Raw genomic sequence first — 16,847 nt, 5'->3', positions numbered from 1 at the left:
AGATAAAACTTGGAAAACCTTGGTACAAATGATTAAAGGAGCACTATTGAATAACTGGTGAATAACTGGTCATGCGATGATATTTATGTTACAACATTGTACTATTCCAGCTTTTTACTAATTGTACTATTCCAGTCTATTTTGTCTTAATTTACCTTAGTCAGCAATAAGAGAACTTGATTTGTGACTTCTACCGAGAGGCTATTTGTCTAAATGTACACCTGTATACACCTGTCTACACATAGAGGACATAGTGCACAAACAGTGAGATAACTCTTCGAAACCAAAAAATATATAGATTTGCAGCCACAGTCAAATGCAGGATTTGGTAATTTACTTTGTTAGAAAGATAAATTTAAATGCAATACTAGATGCATACAGTAACCGAATGCATGAACATGATAAACAGTTCAAATCACATCATAATATACAAGATTAAATCTTGAGACTAGTACCCGAAAAACAATACCTTTATATTATTGTCAGTTTTCATGTTTAAACGTCCCCGTTTTGCAGCCCTTGTGTATGTGTTACACTGTCAAATTAATGATTCCCTGGTTCATATTCATCTCAAGATGAGCCTGTGTCCTCATTTCACTTCAGAGTCCACTGCAGACTGGGCAGTGAAGTCAAGTTATTAATGCTTAATGATTCCTTATCGCTGTCTCTTTCTTTTTATCTTTTTAGACAAACAAGACTGGAAAGCACCAACCAAGAACCTGATGCTGCCACGGAAACCAGCACTAATAAAGAAACCTCACCGACCTCTGAAATGTCCATAAACAAATCAAGGGGACAAACTGGAGGGGACAAGGGGCCCGCCAAGTCATCCGCCCCCAGAGCAGGCGCCAAAGCGGAGAAGGAGAGCAGGCCATCCGTCACATCTGGTGGCCGTGGCATGGCGGAAGCGGCGGGAGCCAGGGCTAAAAAGGGAAAGACGTCCGCAGAGGACGCTTCTGGAGAAACGCCACTCCGAGACGAGACCACCACTATGCATTCAATCAAGCGCAAAGACAGTCCGGTGCATGCAGCCACAACTGGCATTAAATCAAGAATCCCCAAGAAGACAACATCCGAGAGCGAACCAAAGTCTCCAGTGACACCGGACAAAACCGCTGCACCGGACATCTCAGTGGTGTCCGTGGTCAGTCCCACGACACACAAGTCAAAAGAACCGCTGGTTAAACATAAAGCAGTCACTAGTAAGGTTAAAAGGCCAAGTTTAGAGGATAGCAAGTCGGCCAAAGCTCAGGCAACGGACGTTTCGCCGACAAAAGCACCGTCAATGCTCACAAAGCACAGCAAAGAAAGGAAGGCCGAGGACGAAAGCTCGGCGAAACTGGTTAATGGCCTGGAGAAAATCCACGAGCAGAGGACTATTGTGAAGGCCCAATCCACTGACAAAGACAACACAGGTGGTAAAAAGCCGGGCCAGGTGCAGGTGGAGGCTGTACCATCAAAGAGCCGGCTGCCAATTACTACACCTGCAAAGCAGAGGAGTGACGGAATGACCAGCAACACCAAAAACACAAAGAGTGGTGTTGCTGAAGCAGAATCTGGGAGCAAAAATAAGCCGGTGATCACTGGAGGGACACAAACTCAGGACCACAGAAGTTCTGAAAAAGGTAGGGAAAGACCCTTGTTTACCTCACTATATGTTGTTCCTATATTATATAATTGAATCTTTTCAGTCCACTATTTTTAGATGCACATTCACTTCGACATAAAATACTTGAGTATTTTTTGTTATTTTTAATGAAAATTTTATTAGTTTAAATGATTTATATTACTTCCACTCTTCTGCTTATTGTTTCATGAAGCTGTGTGTAATAGCTAAAAGGTAATGGTCTTTTTTCAACAGAAACAAAGATAGCTACCCTCCTGCCTGAGCAACTCTCCAAAAATAAAAGAATGGTGGGGAAGACTGACGCTGAGACACACATATCTACCACGCCATCCAAGAAAACTCCATCATTTAAGCTCAAAAAACCAAATCTAGACCCATCTAACACTATCAATGACAGCACTAAAAGCACACAGAGTGATTCAACCGAGCCCTCGAGTCCTTCGAGCAAGCCTCAAATGGCACGGCAGAAGATACAAGGGCACATTTCCAAGACAAAAAAAGGGGGTTCCTCTACCGATTCTTTGACAGAAAAGACAGAACGTCTATCTCCTACAAAGACGAATCATGAACCGTTCAAGCTCATTGAGGATGTTGTCAGTAAGGTACAAGGCCAGAAGAAGGATGGCACAAATGGTGATGCATTACTACCATCTCAGTCTGATTCAGAGGCAGCCCCTTCAGATGATATTTCCACCACTAGCTCTTCCCAGGACACAAAAGGAAAGTCACAACTTATTGCCGGCCTTTCAGCAGGCAGCGAAGCTGAGACCGACAGAATTACAGACAAAGGGCGGGGCGTAGGCCATGCCTCAGTAGTTAATGTAAGCAGCCATACAGAAGAACAATCTACCATCGTTACAACAACACAAAAGGATGATGCTGTTCTCACCACAAGCCCTCAGGTACAAGCAACGATATCCCTGGCCCCGGTCACTGAAAAGGTGCCCTGTATTGAAGATGTACATCCAATAAGAGATCAAAAACCAGATGAGCAAGTGGATGACGCCCCTACTTATAGTCAGGAAGAGGATCGTGAAGCAAAGATATTAACAAAAACTCAACCTAAAAAACGTTCACATATCAAAGAGAGTATACCTAACCAGGTTGAGAAAAGTGTATTGCAACCGGAATACCATGAAGCCAAAGGAAATGACAAAGTCACACCAGAGACAATAATAGAAGCAAAACAGGATGAAAGCCATTCTGGACTTGCTGCTGTGTCAGCTAAGGACAAAATATCTTCCAATAATGGTGCAAATAATATACTTACCAAACCAGAAGTAACCTATATTGACACTAAGACCAATGAGGATAGTGTTGCAGCCAATGATTCGCTCACAGCCAAAGGTCAGGCTATGCATAAGCTAGTTTCACAAAGTGAGGCGACAAATAAAAGTAATGGGCCTTCTCAACTATCTTTAGATGACCAACAGGCTGATGGAATAAAATATAATTTAATGTCAACCCAAGAACAACCAACCATCCCATATATCGGGATTCAAGCAAAAAACGTCACATCTTCTGACATACCAAACACAGACGCGGTGCTTGAAAAGGATAGAATGCCGATGACAACGGTTGATTTGACAGTGGTGAAGGCTATAGACAGAACGTCAATAGCTAGCCAGGCTACAATTGTTCAGAGATCCACTGAATTAGCAGACAATCATTTGGATAAAGAGATGCTTTCAGACTCACAGCTTTTGCATCAGGAGCAAAATGACAAGATGAATGAGAGCTCAGAGGAAGGGGACCAAAAGACCAGTCGCAGGGAACATGATGCCTTGGCGGTGGAAACTCGAGCAGAGAAAGTGACAACAATATCAAAGAATATCCTTGATGTCATTCCAAAGGCAGCTTCTGAATCAGAGCAGAAACCCCAGACTGTCAGCTCGGTCACTGCAGATCAGAAACATGACGTTGTTGACCATGTTGAAAAATCGAGTTTAATGGCTACAACTGCCATGAGCAGGGAGATTAATTCCACACAAGTCTGCATCAAAGATAATGTGAAGAGTGACGAGACAAACACAGTGCAAGAAGACCAGCAGGTGCCATCATCCACAATACAGATTAGGCAGGAATCAATGCCTGTTTTTAACGATGAAGTCCGAATCCCAGCGACACAGAACTCAGAATGCCCAAAACCAGATTCCATGACATTTAATGAAGGTAACAGAATGCCCGAAATCAAAGATAGCCAGGTAACACTAGATGCCACTAGAATTAACTCAACAGAAAAGCCAGCTATCAGTACTGATGTTTGCAAGGAGGATTGTCAAAAAGAGCAAAGACAGAAGAAAATAAACACAGAAAACAGGGACAAAAGTAGTTTATCCATTGAAAGTTCAAATGAAAGTTCGGATTCAAAGACGCAATCAACAAAAACATTGAAAGTGATGACTACTGATACTCAAGAAAAGACCCAAATTGTTCTTAAACAGGAATCTAACAAAGACACTACAGCTAAAACAGAACACAAAGCTAATGAAGTTTCAACAGAGACACCAGTCTTAATAATGGACTCAGAAACAAGAGCTGTGAACGCCGCAAAAACACAGCAGTCGTCAACAGTCAGTTCAGGGCTTGAGGCCTCATCGAAGGACACAGATTCTAAAGTTAGTCATAAGAAGGACCACATAGTTATTGAACATCCGGATCTAGAGATTCAAAAAACAGTTTCTAAAGTTAGTCCTAAGCAGGACATCGAGACCATCGTTGGTCAAAGTCGAGATCAGAAGATTCCAAAACAAGAGACTGCCCCAGATTCCCTGCTGAACGCAACCCCAAAAATGACAACTATCGGCACTGATGTTCTAAAGGAAGACTTTGGAAAAATCAATGCAGAACTCCAGGACAAAGGAACTTCATCCTCTGAAAACAAAGAAGACACATCAAGCACTAAAAAAGAATCGATTGCCCTCAAGAAAGACGTTTTAATTATAACTGAAAAATGTAATGAAAACGAGAGAAAAGGAAATTACAATATATTGTCAAAGGAAAGGTCAGGATCACAGATGGAATCAACGCACACATTGAAAGTGATGCGTGCTGATGCTCAAGAAGAATCCAAGGTCTTCACCAAACAGGAATCGAACCAGTTTGAAGACACTAGCGATAAAAAACAACACAAAGCTAATGTAGTTTTAACAAAGACTCCAGCCTTAGAGATGGACTCATCACAAGAAAGGAAAGCCAGGATCACTGATGCTCAGGAAGCAGCAAAAACACAGAGGCCATCAACAGTCATTTCGGGGCATGAGACCTTGGAAAAGGACACAGACTCTGAAGTTAGTCCAAAGCAGGACCTCAAGGAACTCGCTGTTATTGAATGTGAAGATGAGAGCGTTCCAAATCCAGTGAAGAGCCCAGACTCCCTGGTTATCTCAACACAAAAAATGACAGATATCAGCACAGATGTTCCGAAAGAGGATTGCAAGAAAGATTTAGGACAGGAGAAGATGGACACAGAAATCAAGGACAGAGTGAGTACATTCTCTGAAACTATTGCCATCGTGTCAAGCACAATCCAGGAGCCGGGGGCCTTGAAGACAGACAAAACAGACGAAACCCAGAACAAAGCTAACAAAGTTTTAATTGAGACACTAAAATCAGTGGTGGACTCATCACAAAAAACACAAACTGTGGACACTGATACTCAGAAGGATGTAGTTGCTGAATCAACAGATATTTTGAGGGTTGAGACCTCAATGAAGGACACAGATTCTAATTTTTTTCAAAAGCAGGACACCATTATTGTTGAAGGTCAAGGTCAGAAGATCCAAAATTCGGAAAAGACCCCAGATTCCATTGTGAACGCATCACAGAAAATGACCGTTACCAGCACAGATGTTCCAAAGGAGGATTATAAAATGAATTCAGCACACGCGAAGATAAACACAGAAAGCCAGGATAAATTAAGTTTAACCTCAGCAAAGATCACAGATTCTAAAGTTAGTCCAAAACAGGACTTCAAGGAGCCTGCTCTTATTGAATGTGAAGATGAGAGCATTCCTAAACCAGTGAAGACCCCAGACTCCCTGGTTATCTCAACACAAAAAATGACAGATATCAGCATTGATGTTCCAAAGGAGGATAGTAAGAAAGATTTAGTGCAGGAGAAAGTGGAAACAGAAATCAAGGACAGAATGAGTACATTCTCTGAAACTATTGCCATTGGGTCAAGCACAATCCAGGACTCGGGGGCCTTGAAGACAGACACAACAGTTGAAACACAGGACAAAGCTAACAAAGTTTTAACGGAAACACCAATCTCAGTATTGGACGTATCACAAAAAACACAAACTGTGAACACTGATACTCAGAAGGATGTATTTGCTGAATCATCAACAGACATTGTGAGGGTTGAGACCTCAATGAAAGACACAGATTCCAAATTGAGTCCAAATCAGGACACCATTATTGTTGAAGGCCAAGATCAGAAGATTCAAAAATCTGAAATCAGCACAGATGTTCCAAAGGAAGAGGATACAAAGGATTCAGCACGCAAGAAGATAAACACAGAAAGCCAGATTAAATGTATATCCTCTGTGGAACCTATGGCCTTCAAGAAAGAGAATTCACTGACAACTGAAAAGCTCTGTAAAAATGAGAGAAAAGGAGATGACATTGTCCTTTCAAAGGAGAGTTCACAAAAATCAACAGACTCATTGAAAGTGACGACCAATGAAATCAAGACCTTTACTCAAGAGGAAACCAAGACACCAGTCTTGGAGATGGACTCAACGCAAACAACTAAAGCTGTAAACACTGACTCTCAGAAGGATGCATTTGTAAAAGAAGCAGGGAAAACTCCTGAGTCATCAACAGACACTTTCAGGATGGCGACCTCAGCAAAGGACCCAGATTCCAAAGTAAGGCCTGAGCAGGAAGCCGTGATTATTCAAGAACAGGAAGGCACAGAACAGGGAGCAATTAAGAGGCCCGTCCTTGAACAAATTGTCACTGTGGGTGATTCAAAACCTTTTTCAAAGGAAAGCTTAGATTCACAAATGAAGTCACCAAGCGCATCAAAAGTGGGAGTTCCTGGCACTCATGAAGAGCCTCAGACCTTCACTCAACCGGAATCCAAACCAACACCAATACAACATGAACAGTTGAAAGACACTACAGATAAACCAAGCAGAGCTAAGGAAGTATTAACCAAGACACCAGTATTAGTGATGGAATCGTCACACGAAACAAAAGCCTTGAACACTAACGTCACAGTGAAGGACTCAATATCTAAAGATAGTCCTAAGGAGGACATTGAGACCATCGTTATTCAAAGTCAAGGTCAGAAGATTCCTAAACCAGAGACAGCCCCTGGCACTCAAGAGGAACCTCAGACCTTTACTAAACCGGAATCCAAACCAGAAGCAATTGAAAATGAACAGTTGAAGGACACTACAGATAAACCATGCACAGCTAAGGAAGTTTTAACCGAGACACCAGTATTAGTGATGGAATCGTCACAAGCAACAAAAACCTTGAACACTGAGGCCACAGTCAAGGACTCAATATCTAAAGAAAGTCCTAAACAGGACATTAAGACCATCATTATTCAAGGTCAAGGTCCGAAGATTCCTGAACCTGAGAGAGCTCCAGATGCACTGGTAAATGCAAAGGAAGAAAGTAGAGCTATCAGCACTGATGTTCCAAAGGGGGATTGTGATAAAAATCGAAGACAGGAGAAAATAAACACAGATTCACAGATGAAGTCACCAATTTTGAGGGCTGAGAACACAGCAAAGGACACAAATTCTAAAGTTAGCCTGAAGGAGGAAGCTCAGTCCATCACTAAACAGTTGAAAGACACTGATAAAATAAGCAACTCTAAGAAAGTTTTAACCGAGAAACCAGTCTTAGTGATGGAATCTTCACAAGAAACAAAAGCCTTGAACACTGAGGTTGCAGTAAAGGATTCAATTCGATCTAAAGACCGTCCTAAGCAGATTGAGACCATCGTTACTCAAACTCAAGGTCATGAGATTCCTAAACCAGAGGAACCCTCAGCTGAAGCCAATCATCCAAAGTCTGACTCAAGGCTGGAAAGAGAAACTGTTTTAGAAAACAGTCTTGTGAAGGAGAGGAAAGGCACAGAAGCAGGGGAAAATAAGAAGCCTGTCGGTGAACAAACGGTCACTATAGTTGATTCAAAACCCCAGCTATTTTCAGAGGAATGCTCTGAGTCACAGATGAAGACGACACCCGCATCCAAAGCGACCACTACTGCCATTCAAGAAGAAACGAAGACCCTCACTAAACAGGTATCCAAACCAATTTCCATCAAACAGGAAAAGCTGCCATGCACTACAGATAAAACACCAAATAAAGCTGACAAAGTTTCAGAGAAAACACCAGTCTCTAAAATGGATTCAAAAGCCATGAGCACTGAGGCTAAGGAGGATGGATTTGGAAAAGGAGCTAGGAAAACCGATGAGTCATCAAAAGACATTATAGGGGTTGAGACCTCAGCAAAGGATAAAGATCATAAAGCTATTCCTAAGCATGACCCCATAATTATTGAACATCAAGATCAGAAGAATATAAAACAAGTGGATCCCTTTGGTCCATCAACAGAATCCAAATACTCAAATTCAGACTTCAGGCCGGGTCCAGAAACAAAAGTAGAAAACATTCTGGTGGAGGCGAGGAAGGGCAAAGAAAAGGGAGATAAAAGAAATCCTGTCATTGAAAAAACGGTCACCATAGTTGAATCAAAACCCAAGCTTCTTTCAGAGGAAAGCTCAGAGTCACAGATGAAGTCCCCACACACATCGAAAGTGACCACTACTGACACTAAGACCCTCACTAAACAGGGACCTAAAACAATTCCATTAAAACATGAAAAGCTGAAAGACACTACAGAGAAAACACCAAACAAAGCTGACATAGTCTTAACGGAAACCACAGTCTTTGACAAGGTTTCGATACAAAAACCAAAAGCCATGAACACCGATGTTCAAAAGGTTGGATTTGCCATGGGCAAAGTGCAAACTGGTACGTCATCAACAGCCAACATGGGGGTTGATATCTTAGTAAGGGATAAAGATCCTAAAGTTATTCCTAAGCAGGACCCCATAAATACAACAAAACGCCATAATGAACCCCAAGATAAGAAGAATATAAAACCTGTTGAACCCCCTGGTCTATCAATAGACGCCAAATACGCAATGTCAGACTTTAGACTGGTTACAGAAACATTAGTAGAAAACAGGCTTGTGGAGGAGAGGAAAGGCAAAGCACAGGGAGATAATAGGAAACCTGTCCTTGAACAAACGGGGCCTATTGTTGACTTTAAACCACAACCCACATTCACCTCCAACGCAGTTGCACAGAATCAAAAAGATCAAGTTAAAGAGAAAAGAGATCTGTTGAAAAATCCAAATAAGATGAGCGCAGATGCACAAAATCAAAAGACAGTTATTTGTACCAAAGCCACGGGAGTGAAGGACAAAAACATCCAACAAAAACACAGTGCTGCCTCAAAGAACAGCATCATACCACAGACAGAACCTACACATGAATCAAAAGCCCAAAAAGCTCAGAGCGTGGTGAGAAGCGCCACAGATGTGGGGAAAACGAATGAGTCATCAACACAGGCCACCGCCACACTGCCATTCAGCCACACAGACACGCCCTCCAGCTGGTTAGATGTAGAACGAGGACCCAAACTTGACAATAAGGAGGAACACGACAGACGGCCAGACACAGAGCCTTTTGATGACCTCATCAGGAGTATCAAGGAGGGAAGTATTCCTTTCTCGCATCCTCAGAAGAGGAAGCTTAAATATATCAGAGGTTCGACTTCACCGTTTGCTCTACCGGCCATCAAGGAAGACCATATGGAGAGAGTGCTTGACCCGGCCCAGTTCACGTTTGGCCTGAGGAAACAAACACCAGACTACTGGGACCTGTCGCCGGGTCAGGTTATGAAGCAGAAATCGGAAGACAGGGATGCGAAGAATCCACCAAAACGTGCAGCAAGAGAAGAGAGCTTTATTTTCAAAGCCATGCAGTGTTCGAGTGCTCGGGACAGCGAGAAAGCGCTGCCTGAGGAGAAGGACAAGGAGGAGAGGAAGAGTCAAGGCACCAAAGATCAGCAAGATGAAAGGAGCAAAGAAGAGCCTGGAAAGGTTAAGTCTAGATTAGAAAGGATGTCTATCCTCTCCGGCTTGAGGAGCGCCCCCAAGTCCACCAGAAAAGTCGGGGAGGAAGTCAGCGCCACAAATAGCACAGCTGCATCTGGCCAAGGAGACCACATTCTTTCCCCGGGAAAACAGGGGATTGTTTCTTTAGCTCAGTCTGGCAAGGAGCCAAGTGGTTCAGGCGCGAAAGGCAAAGACACAGGCTTGCCCGCTGTGGGTGTTTGGAAAGGTGCAGCCAGTGACTCACTCGTCAGCCCCTCCTCTCTTCCCTCCCTTCCGTCCTTCTCTGAGATCAAGCTGCCGGATCATTTGGAGAAATATCGGAAAACCAACAAAAGGACCTCGGAGGCCCCGCAAGGATCCCCACAGGCTAGTCATCCCACAGGAAAGGCCAAAGCTACAGCTACAGGCACAGTTATGGACGCGGCTCAGAGTGCTAACGTGGACAAGGGACTAAAGGGCACTGCAGGACTAACCCCTAAAAACAAACATTTCCAGAACATCCCTATAAGTAGAGCCGCTGCTGTCAAACCTAAGGTGAGAATCTTAATATTTTGGCAATTCAACTTTTATTTTTGACTTTACTTAGTTTGAGTTTATTCGGTTTTAGATACCGATAATTGTTCACGTGTAGGATGGTAAATGTATGATAACTGTGTGCATAGAGGGAATGGCTTTCCTAGGCGTGCTCATTACCAACAATTGAGTCATTCTTGTAGGTGAATGGGTTTTGACGTGTTGGGGGCTGTAAAGTTGTCCTCACCTGTAGAACATTGGAGATATGAACTTGCCAGTCCCCTAGCAACAGAACTGATTGCTTGTTTTATAGATCACACTAACATTCCAAGCTTACCTGCGTTACAAACTCTTGCATGTGAAGACAGATGGAAATAAACACGTTGCTAGCCCTAGAAAATAACACATGAAAATAAAGCATGCCTGTGCCAAAAGGCTTTTTCGTTCGGAAAATCGGAAATCTAGTCTGAACCACGTTGTTAGCCCTAATGTTGCGGACAATCTTGTCTTTAAATAGAATAAAAACAAATATTAAAACCAAGAACTCCAGCTGAACCTAATTTAAATGTTCCCTGTTTACATTTTAGAAACCTTTTGAAGCACGAGGGTTCCACAAAAGACCCGGAAAGGTAGGAATCCAATGGCTTTTTCATTCACCTATAGTGATACTCAATATATCGTTGGTATAATTTGTATCAATATTAATGCTTCTTGGTTCAGATCGTCATCCATGAGCTCGAGGAGTTTGGAGGGCAGGCCTACGAGCTCCTCTGTGACCAGGAGGACGCCACCGCCATGGGCCTGTCGCCCATCATCTCCGTCAAGGTTACACGAGGATGGTAGGAAGTGCCACCATGTTTTCTGTAGTTTCACATTCCTGCTGCCTGGTTTTGAAGTGGAAAGTTACCTGTATGATCTGTAGTCAAACATCCGGATTAGCTCCGTGTACAACCAACATGATGAATGAAATTCAATGCAGGCTTGAGCAGGCCCTTTGGCAAAATGTGCTGTGAAGACAGCGTCACATTTCCTGCCATCTTTGTTTTAAAAAGCTGGATGCTGTATGAAAAGCCTGGGTTTCTGGGCCGCACCATTGCTCTGGAGGAAGGCCCCACTGATCACCTAGTGAATATGTGGGCCGAGGAGGAAACCCCCATGCCGCTCGGTCCCGGGGGCCAACCCATTCCTACTGCTCCCATGGTGATAGGATCTATTCGCCTGGTTGTTAGGGTGAGTGAATGTCCATGCTTATTTTCGTTCACGTCGTTTCTGTCTACTTTCCCCTGGGCCACTTAAGGTTCTGCAATTTTTGTAGACTTTTTTGTGATATATAAATAATAACAATTAAATTAAGGGCATTAAGGGACTTATTAAGTGCAATAAGGACATTTGTCAGAAGAAAGAGAAACGATATATCGATGTCGGTACAGTATTGAGGTTCATAGAACCAAGTGCTAAGCACCAACAATTAATGGTTAACCCACTCCCCGTATACAACAAAGAGAGCTAGGATAAGATGCTACACAATGATGAGAAAATATTTCCATCCCTATTTGACAGGACTACAGCATACCCCGCATCGACATGTTCGCTGAGGTCAACGGGATGGGCCTGATGACGTCCTTCTGCGACGACACCGTGGAGCTGGGCTCCTTCGGCAGACCGCCCACCACCGGCTCCATCAAGGTCCAGTCCGGGGTGTAAGTTCTGCTGAAACAGCACCACTGATATTGATAGAAGGGACTGGGTAGTGAGCGTCTGGGGGTGAACCCGATGCAGGTTCACCTTCAAACATTGAATACTGTGTTGTAGTCAATAAAGAGAGGTTATCCTAATTACAGTGTGAATGGACAAGCTAAAGTTAAAAGTCACTTAAAAATATATGTACATTTTAATTCTGTTTATTCTGTCTGCAATATTCGAAACAAGTATCGAAAAAGTGTGAAAGCCAGCTAGCAGGATTTTTTCTTACACCAGTGCAACATTCAAAATGCAGACTTGTGCCAGTGACAGCCACAGAATGTGAACTGCTACTCTGTTTTGCCTCCGTGTTGCTTGGTTTATGGCTTTCTCCTGGTGCGAAGAGCCAGAGTAATTAGCACCTTCCTTCGTTTTCTAGAGGCAGATTTTTTTTTTTACAGCTCTCTGGTAGGGTTTATACATATACACACGCGCACACACACACACACACACACACACACACACACACACACACACACACACACACACACACACACACACACACACACACACACACACACACACACACACACACACACACACACACACACACACACACATATATTCTAACAGAACAAATATAATAGACCAAGATAATTCATTATGGTCAATAATGTTGCTTAAAACTGGGTGTTTTCCCTTACCCATCCAACAGGTGGTTGGTGTACAGTGACATCGGCTTCGAAGGCATGCTCGCAGTGCTGGAGCCTGGGGAGTTTCCCTGTCCCCAGGCCTGGGGCTTCGACCAGCCCTTCATCGGCTCTATGAGGGCCCTGCGCATGGTAACACAAAGAACACCACTATGTTAGGTTACACCATGTATTACACACACCACACACACCACATACATACAGTACATACATACATACATACATACACCCAATACATAATGTATTAACAAATACATGATAAGCACAGAACCAAATGAAACAACAGAAATAAAACAAATGATTAAATTAAGAATTGAACGTTTTTCTTTTGCAATTTTTGAGGCCGTAATGTGACTGTACTACATGTCAATGTTTTATTATTATTGTTGACACACAAATCATGTTATTGTTTCTCACAGGGCCCAATAAAGGTGGAACACCCCAAGGAAGTCAAGGTCAGTTTGAAAAAAATACAAATGTGAAGTAGTGATGTAGATACTTATATCAATGAAGATACTAATATCTAATGAGGTCTCAACAATTCAAATGAATCCAAATTTGCAACCCACAGTAAAGGGTCCAGTAGTAGCCCAAGGGAAAGTAGTCCTTGTATATAAAAACATTTGAAAATATAAACATAATTGACAATGAGTTGTTTTGCAACATAAAGAGCTTGTGATTTCATGATCATTGCTCATCTATTGCGACACACTGAACCCAGTGATGAGTGTCAACTGCTGCGGGATCTAGTTGTGCCTTCCGGCTGAACGGTTACGTGGGTACATGACGCACTGTCAAGATGACTTTTTCCAGAGGCTTTGGTTACATTTGGGCATTTGTTACGAATTATAAGAAATAGTGATATCAAGAAATAGATAGTAATAATCGTAGTTAAGTCACTTTTAATGACAGATACTGAAAGAAAGAGAAGCTGTCATTATACTCTTAACTGTGATCTCATCCATCTAACCAACTAGTTAATATTGCTTGTATAAATAATTTGAATGTAGCTTGTTCAATGGCATTTTCTTAAGTACATGCAGGCATTGCCTGCAGAGACGGACTGCTCTTTGAAATCTATTTGGAGTTTGGGGACTATCTCATGTACTACATTGAACTGACAGAAAGGTGGGAAATACTTCCATCAAGGTTGTGCCCTGTAACTGGCACTTAAAAAGCCATTAAGAATGGCTGGCGTTCTACCCAAGGTCAACCCCTTAGGCAAACACACTTCTCTCTCTCTCTCCCACAGACTCATACACAAAAAACGCACACTTACACACAAACAGGCAAACACACGCACACTGTCTCAGGTAATGTAACATACTTTTAGGGCCCCTTCATTAACACGCTCTGGTCCCTGTTCAGGCCCTGGTTTTTGAGAAGCCTGGATTTGAGGGGGGGTGCCTGGAGCTGGACAGAGAGGCGTACGACCTGCTCGCAGGAGACGCAGAGCCGGAGGAGCAAAGGCCAGAGGAGGGAGACCCGACGGAGGGAGACGGAGACGGGGGAGAGAGGAGGGCCCTGTCTTCGGTGGGCTCCCTCAAGATCCTGGCTGGACTGTGAGTGCTTTTGTGTTGGTAAAGTCAATGCACTACAAGTATTTGCTAATTGCTGAATTCCTATGAGAGGACGTCATGACCATAAATGATATGGGTGGAATGTACGAAAAAAGAACAAATAAACAAATCTAATCTTAATTCATTCTTTCATACATTCATCAATACATTACCCTCCTATTTTCAAAACACATTACCCTCTGTCCCAAATTAAAAAGACAATCATTTCACTGTATAAATAGTGTAAATATTGTCCTAACATGACTCTCCTTGGCATCACAATGGCGGTTTCAAACTCTTCATGCTAATACTGGCAGAGGTGTGTATTTAGTGTTCTGCCCTAAACCTAAAGCTCCTCCGGTGGCTCCTCCCCTCCCAGGTGGGTGGGCTATGACGAGGCAGACCTGGAGGGCCGCCAGTACATCCTGGAGGAGGGCGAGTACCCCCATGTCAGCGACTGGGGCGGGTCGGAGGACGGCCTCCTCTCCCTGAGGCCCATCGTCACTGTAAGACAACGTCCCGGGGGATGAACGTCAGAGTATTTATCAAGAGTTTTAGTCAATCCAATACTCTGTCAGACGCAGAGTAGCTCTGGGCAATAAAAGTTGAAAGAGGAGACAGGCTTATCTACGTAGGAGGAAGAGTTATGCAATAAAAGAGTTATGCTACTAGTGTAAATAGTAGTAAAGCAATTAAGTTCATATGGTTGAGTTTATCAGCCTTTCTTTGCTTAGCAGTTGATAAATCACAGGATATTTTGAGCGATTTGGATTTGCTTTTTTCTGAAGGATAGAAAAGAGCACAAGTTGGTTTGCCGATACCTTGACTGGCCTCATTTTTCGACTCTTTCCATTTCTTCAGGACTTCCTGTCACCGCACATCAAACTATGCAGTGAAATGAACTTCGGGGAACGTGGGGTCAAAGTGGACCTGCTGGACCCCGTCATCGCCATGGAGAGCACAAACTTTGGTACCAAGACCCAGTCCATCAACGTGCTGGGAGGAGTGTGAGTTATGATCCGTCTGAAAACCAAAGACAAGTTTTAGGATCTGTATCACAAATGCAGTCCCCAAAGGGTGGTTAACAACCAGTGATGTGGTCGCAGGCGAGCAACACGGAGACATCATGTTTTACCTGTGATCATAAGGGCAAAGTTCTCATGCCAACGGCTGCCTTATGCGTAGGTTTATAGACATGCCTTTGTCTTTGATTTTGGCCGTGTGTGTCCAAGTTCCGTCTTTACAGCCAGCCCATAAACGCAAATATGCAGAGTGCCACACCCTGTCTTCAGGTACACGTGAACAAACGGTGCGGCAAAAGTCTTGTAATCTACACAAAGTGGTTTCAACAAATTATTTCTTGGGGTAAGGATTTCTTTGATGTAAAAAGGCATCAAAAGTCACCCGGCCCCAGTTGGTTTCACTGGCTTACACCGCTAGACCTCCGGGCAAAGAATGGTGCGGACTTACTAATACAGTCGGGCTGGTTCCACTGTAAGGGCTGGAACCAGTTTTAACATTAATTTGCAAATGATCTTTCTAGGATTGTGGGCATTTTAGACAGGCCAGACAGTCAGCTTTGAAAACTGCAACCTATTAGGTAAAAAACGTATTTCACCATTTTAGTTTTAGACCGTCGTTCAACCTTCCTCGAATCACTGCTGTGTACACAAAAAAATCCAACCTTTAAACAAGATGCAATCTCTCTGAGTTCTGTTTAACATTTAAATCAAGTAAGTTTACACACAAGTTGGTAATTAAATCACACTTTTGGCAAAAAGGATGATTCTTCTTCACCTCCTTGATTGTGTGTCCTTTTGTGTGTGTCTGTGTGTGTGCGTGCGTGTGTGTGTGTGTGTGTGTGTGTGTGTGTGTGTGTGTGTGTGTGTGTGTGTGTGTGTGTGTGTGTGTGTGTGTGTGTCTGTGTGTCCCGGCAGGTGGGTGGCCTTTGAGAAGGCAGCTTTCAGCGGGGAGGTGTATGTGCTGGAGAAAGGCCTGTATGGAAGCCACGAGGACTGGGGAGCACAGGCCTTCAGGATCGGGTCCATACAGCCCGCTTTCCAGGTAGGAAGACTCTGGGAATGATGTAGAGGCTGTTAACAGTTCAGTGTCTCAGGGGTACGTGCCTCCTATCTCATGGGGTCCTGGGTTCAATCCCCGCATTAGACCGAAACGTAAGCTATTCTGTTTGGTGACGTGTGTGATGTTGTAATCATTACACTCGACTCATCAGTGCTGTATTAATAAGTAAAGTGTCGTTAATTCATTATATTTAAAATGTATTGATCATTCATATCATTCAATATTTTTAATGGTTTGCATCTCACTATTTCAGAACGACTTTTCAGTAGCGAGCAAGTTCAAGGTGAGTTTTGCTCAACCAATTGGGTTTTTGATTCCTAGAAATTGTAAACATCTTTCATTTCATATGGATGCCAAGTTTTCCTGATCCATCCCAACATTGTTTGTACATCTGTGCTTTTGTGTGTGTGTGTGTGTGTATGTGTGTGTGTGTGTGTGTGTGTGTGTGTGTGTGTGTGTGTGTGTGTGTGTGTGTGTGTGTGTGTGTGTGTGGGTGTGTTACAGGTGCATCTCTATTCAGAGG

The 16,847-nt window shown here is 43.2% G+C and overlaps 1 protein-coding gene across 1 annotated transcript in view; it reads left to right on the top strand.

Moving 5' to 3' along the window:
- Positions 1-16,847, top strand: part of crybg1a (crystallin beta-gamma domain containing 1a) — a 43,406-nt gene that overhangs the window by 20,827 nt on the left and 5,732 nt on the right. Inside the window, exons 4-17 of the mRNA XM_060052314.1 lie at positions 688-1,625; positions 1,862-10,314; positions 10,881-10,922; positions 11,014-11,132; positions 11,346-11,523; positions 11,854-11,993; positions 12,689-12,815; positions 13,103-13,138; positions 14,052-14,245; positions 14,622-14,748; positions 15,104-15,249; positions 16,180-16,306; positions 16,578-16,607; positions 16,829-16,847. The exon at positions 16,829-16,847 is cut by the window's right edge and continues 94 nt beyond it. Of these exons, the coding sequence (XP_059908297.1) occupies positions 688-1,625; positions 1,862-10,314; positions 10,881-10,922; positions 11,014-11,132; positions 11,346-11,523; positions 11,854-11,993; positions 12,689-12,815; positions 13,103-13,138; positions 14,052-14,245; positions 14,622-14,748; positions 15,104-15,249; positions 16,180-16,306; positions 16,578-16,607; positions 16,829-16,847 (10,676 nt within the window). The remainder of the gene's footprint in view (positions 1-687; positions 1,626-1,861; positions 10,315-10,880; positions 10,923-11,013; positions 11,133-11,345; positions 11,524-11,853; positions 11,994-12,688; positions 12,816-13,102; positions 13,139-14,051; positions 14,246-14,621; positions 14,749-15,103; positions 15,250-16,179; positions 16,307-16,577; positions 16,608-16,828) is intronic.

This window comes from Gadus macrocephalus, chromosome 5 (assembly GCF_031168955.1).
Source record: "Gadus macrocephalus chromosome 5, ASM3116895v1".
In the NCBI taxonomy this organism is placed as follows: Eukaryota; Metazoa; Chordata; class Actinopteri; order Gadiformes; family Gadidae; genus Gadus; species Gadus macrocephalus.
This window is presented reverse-complemented; position numbering and strand designations above follow the sequence as displayed.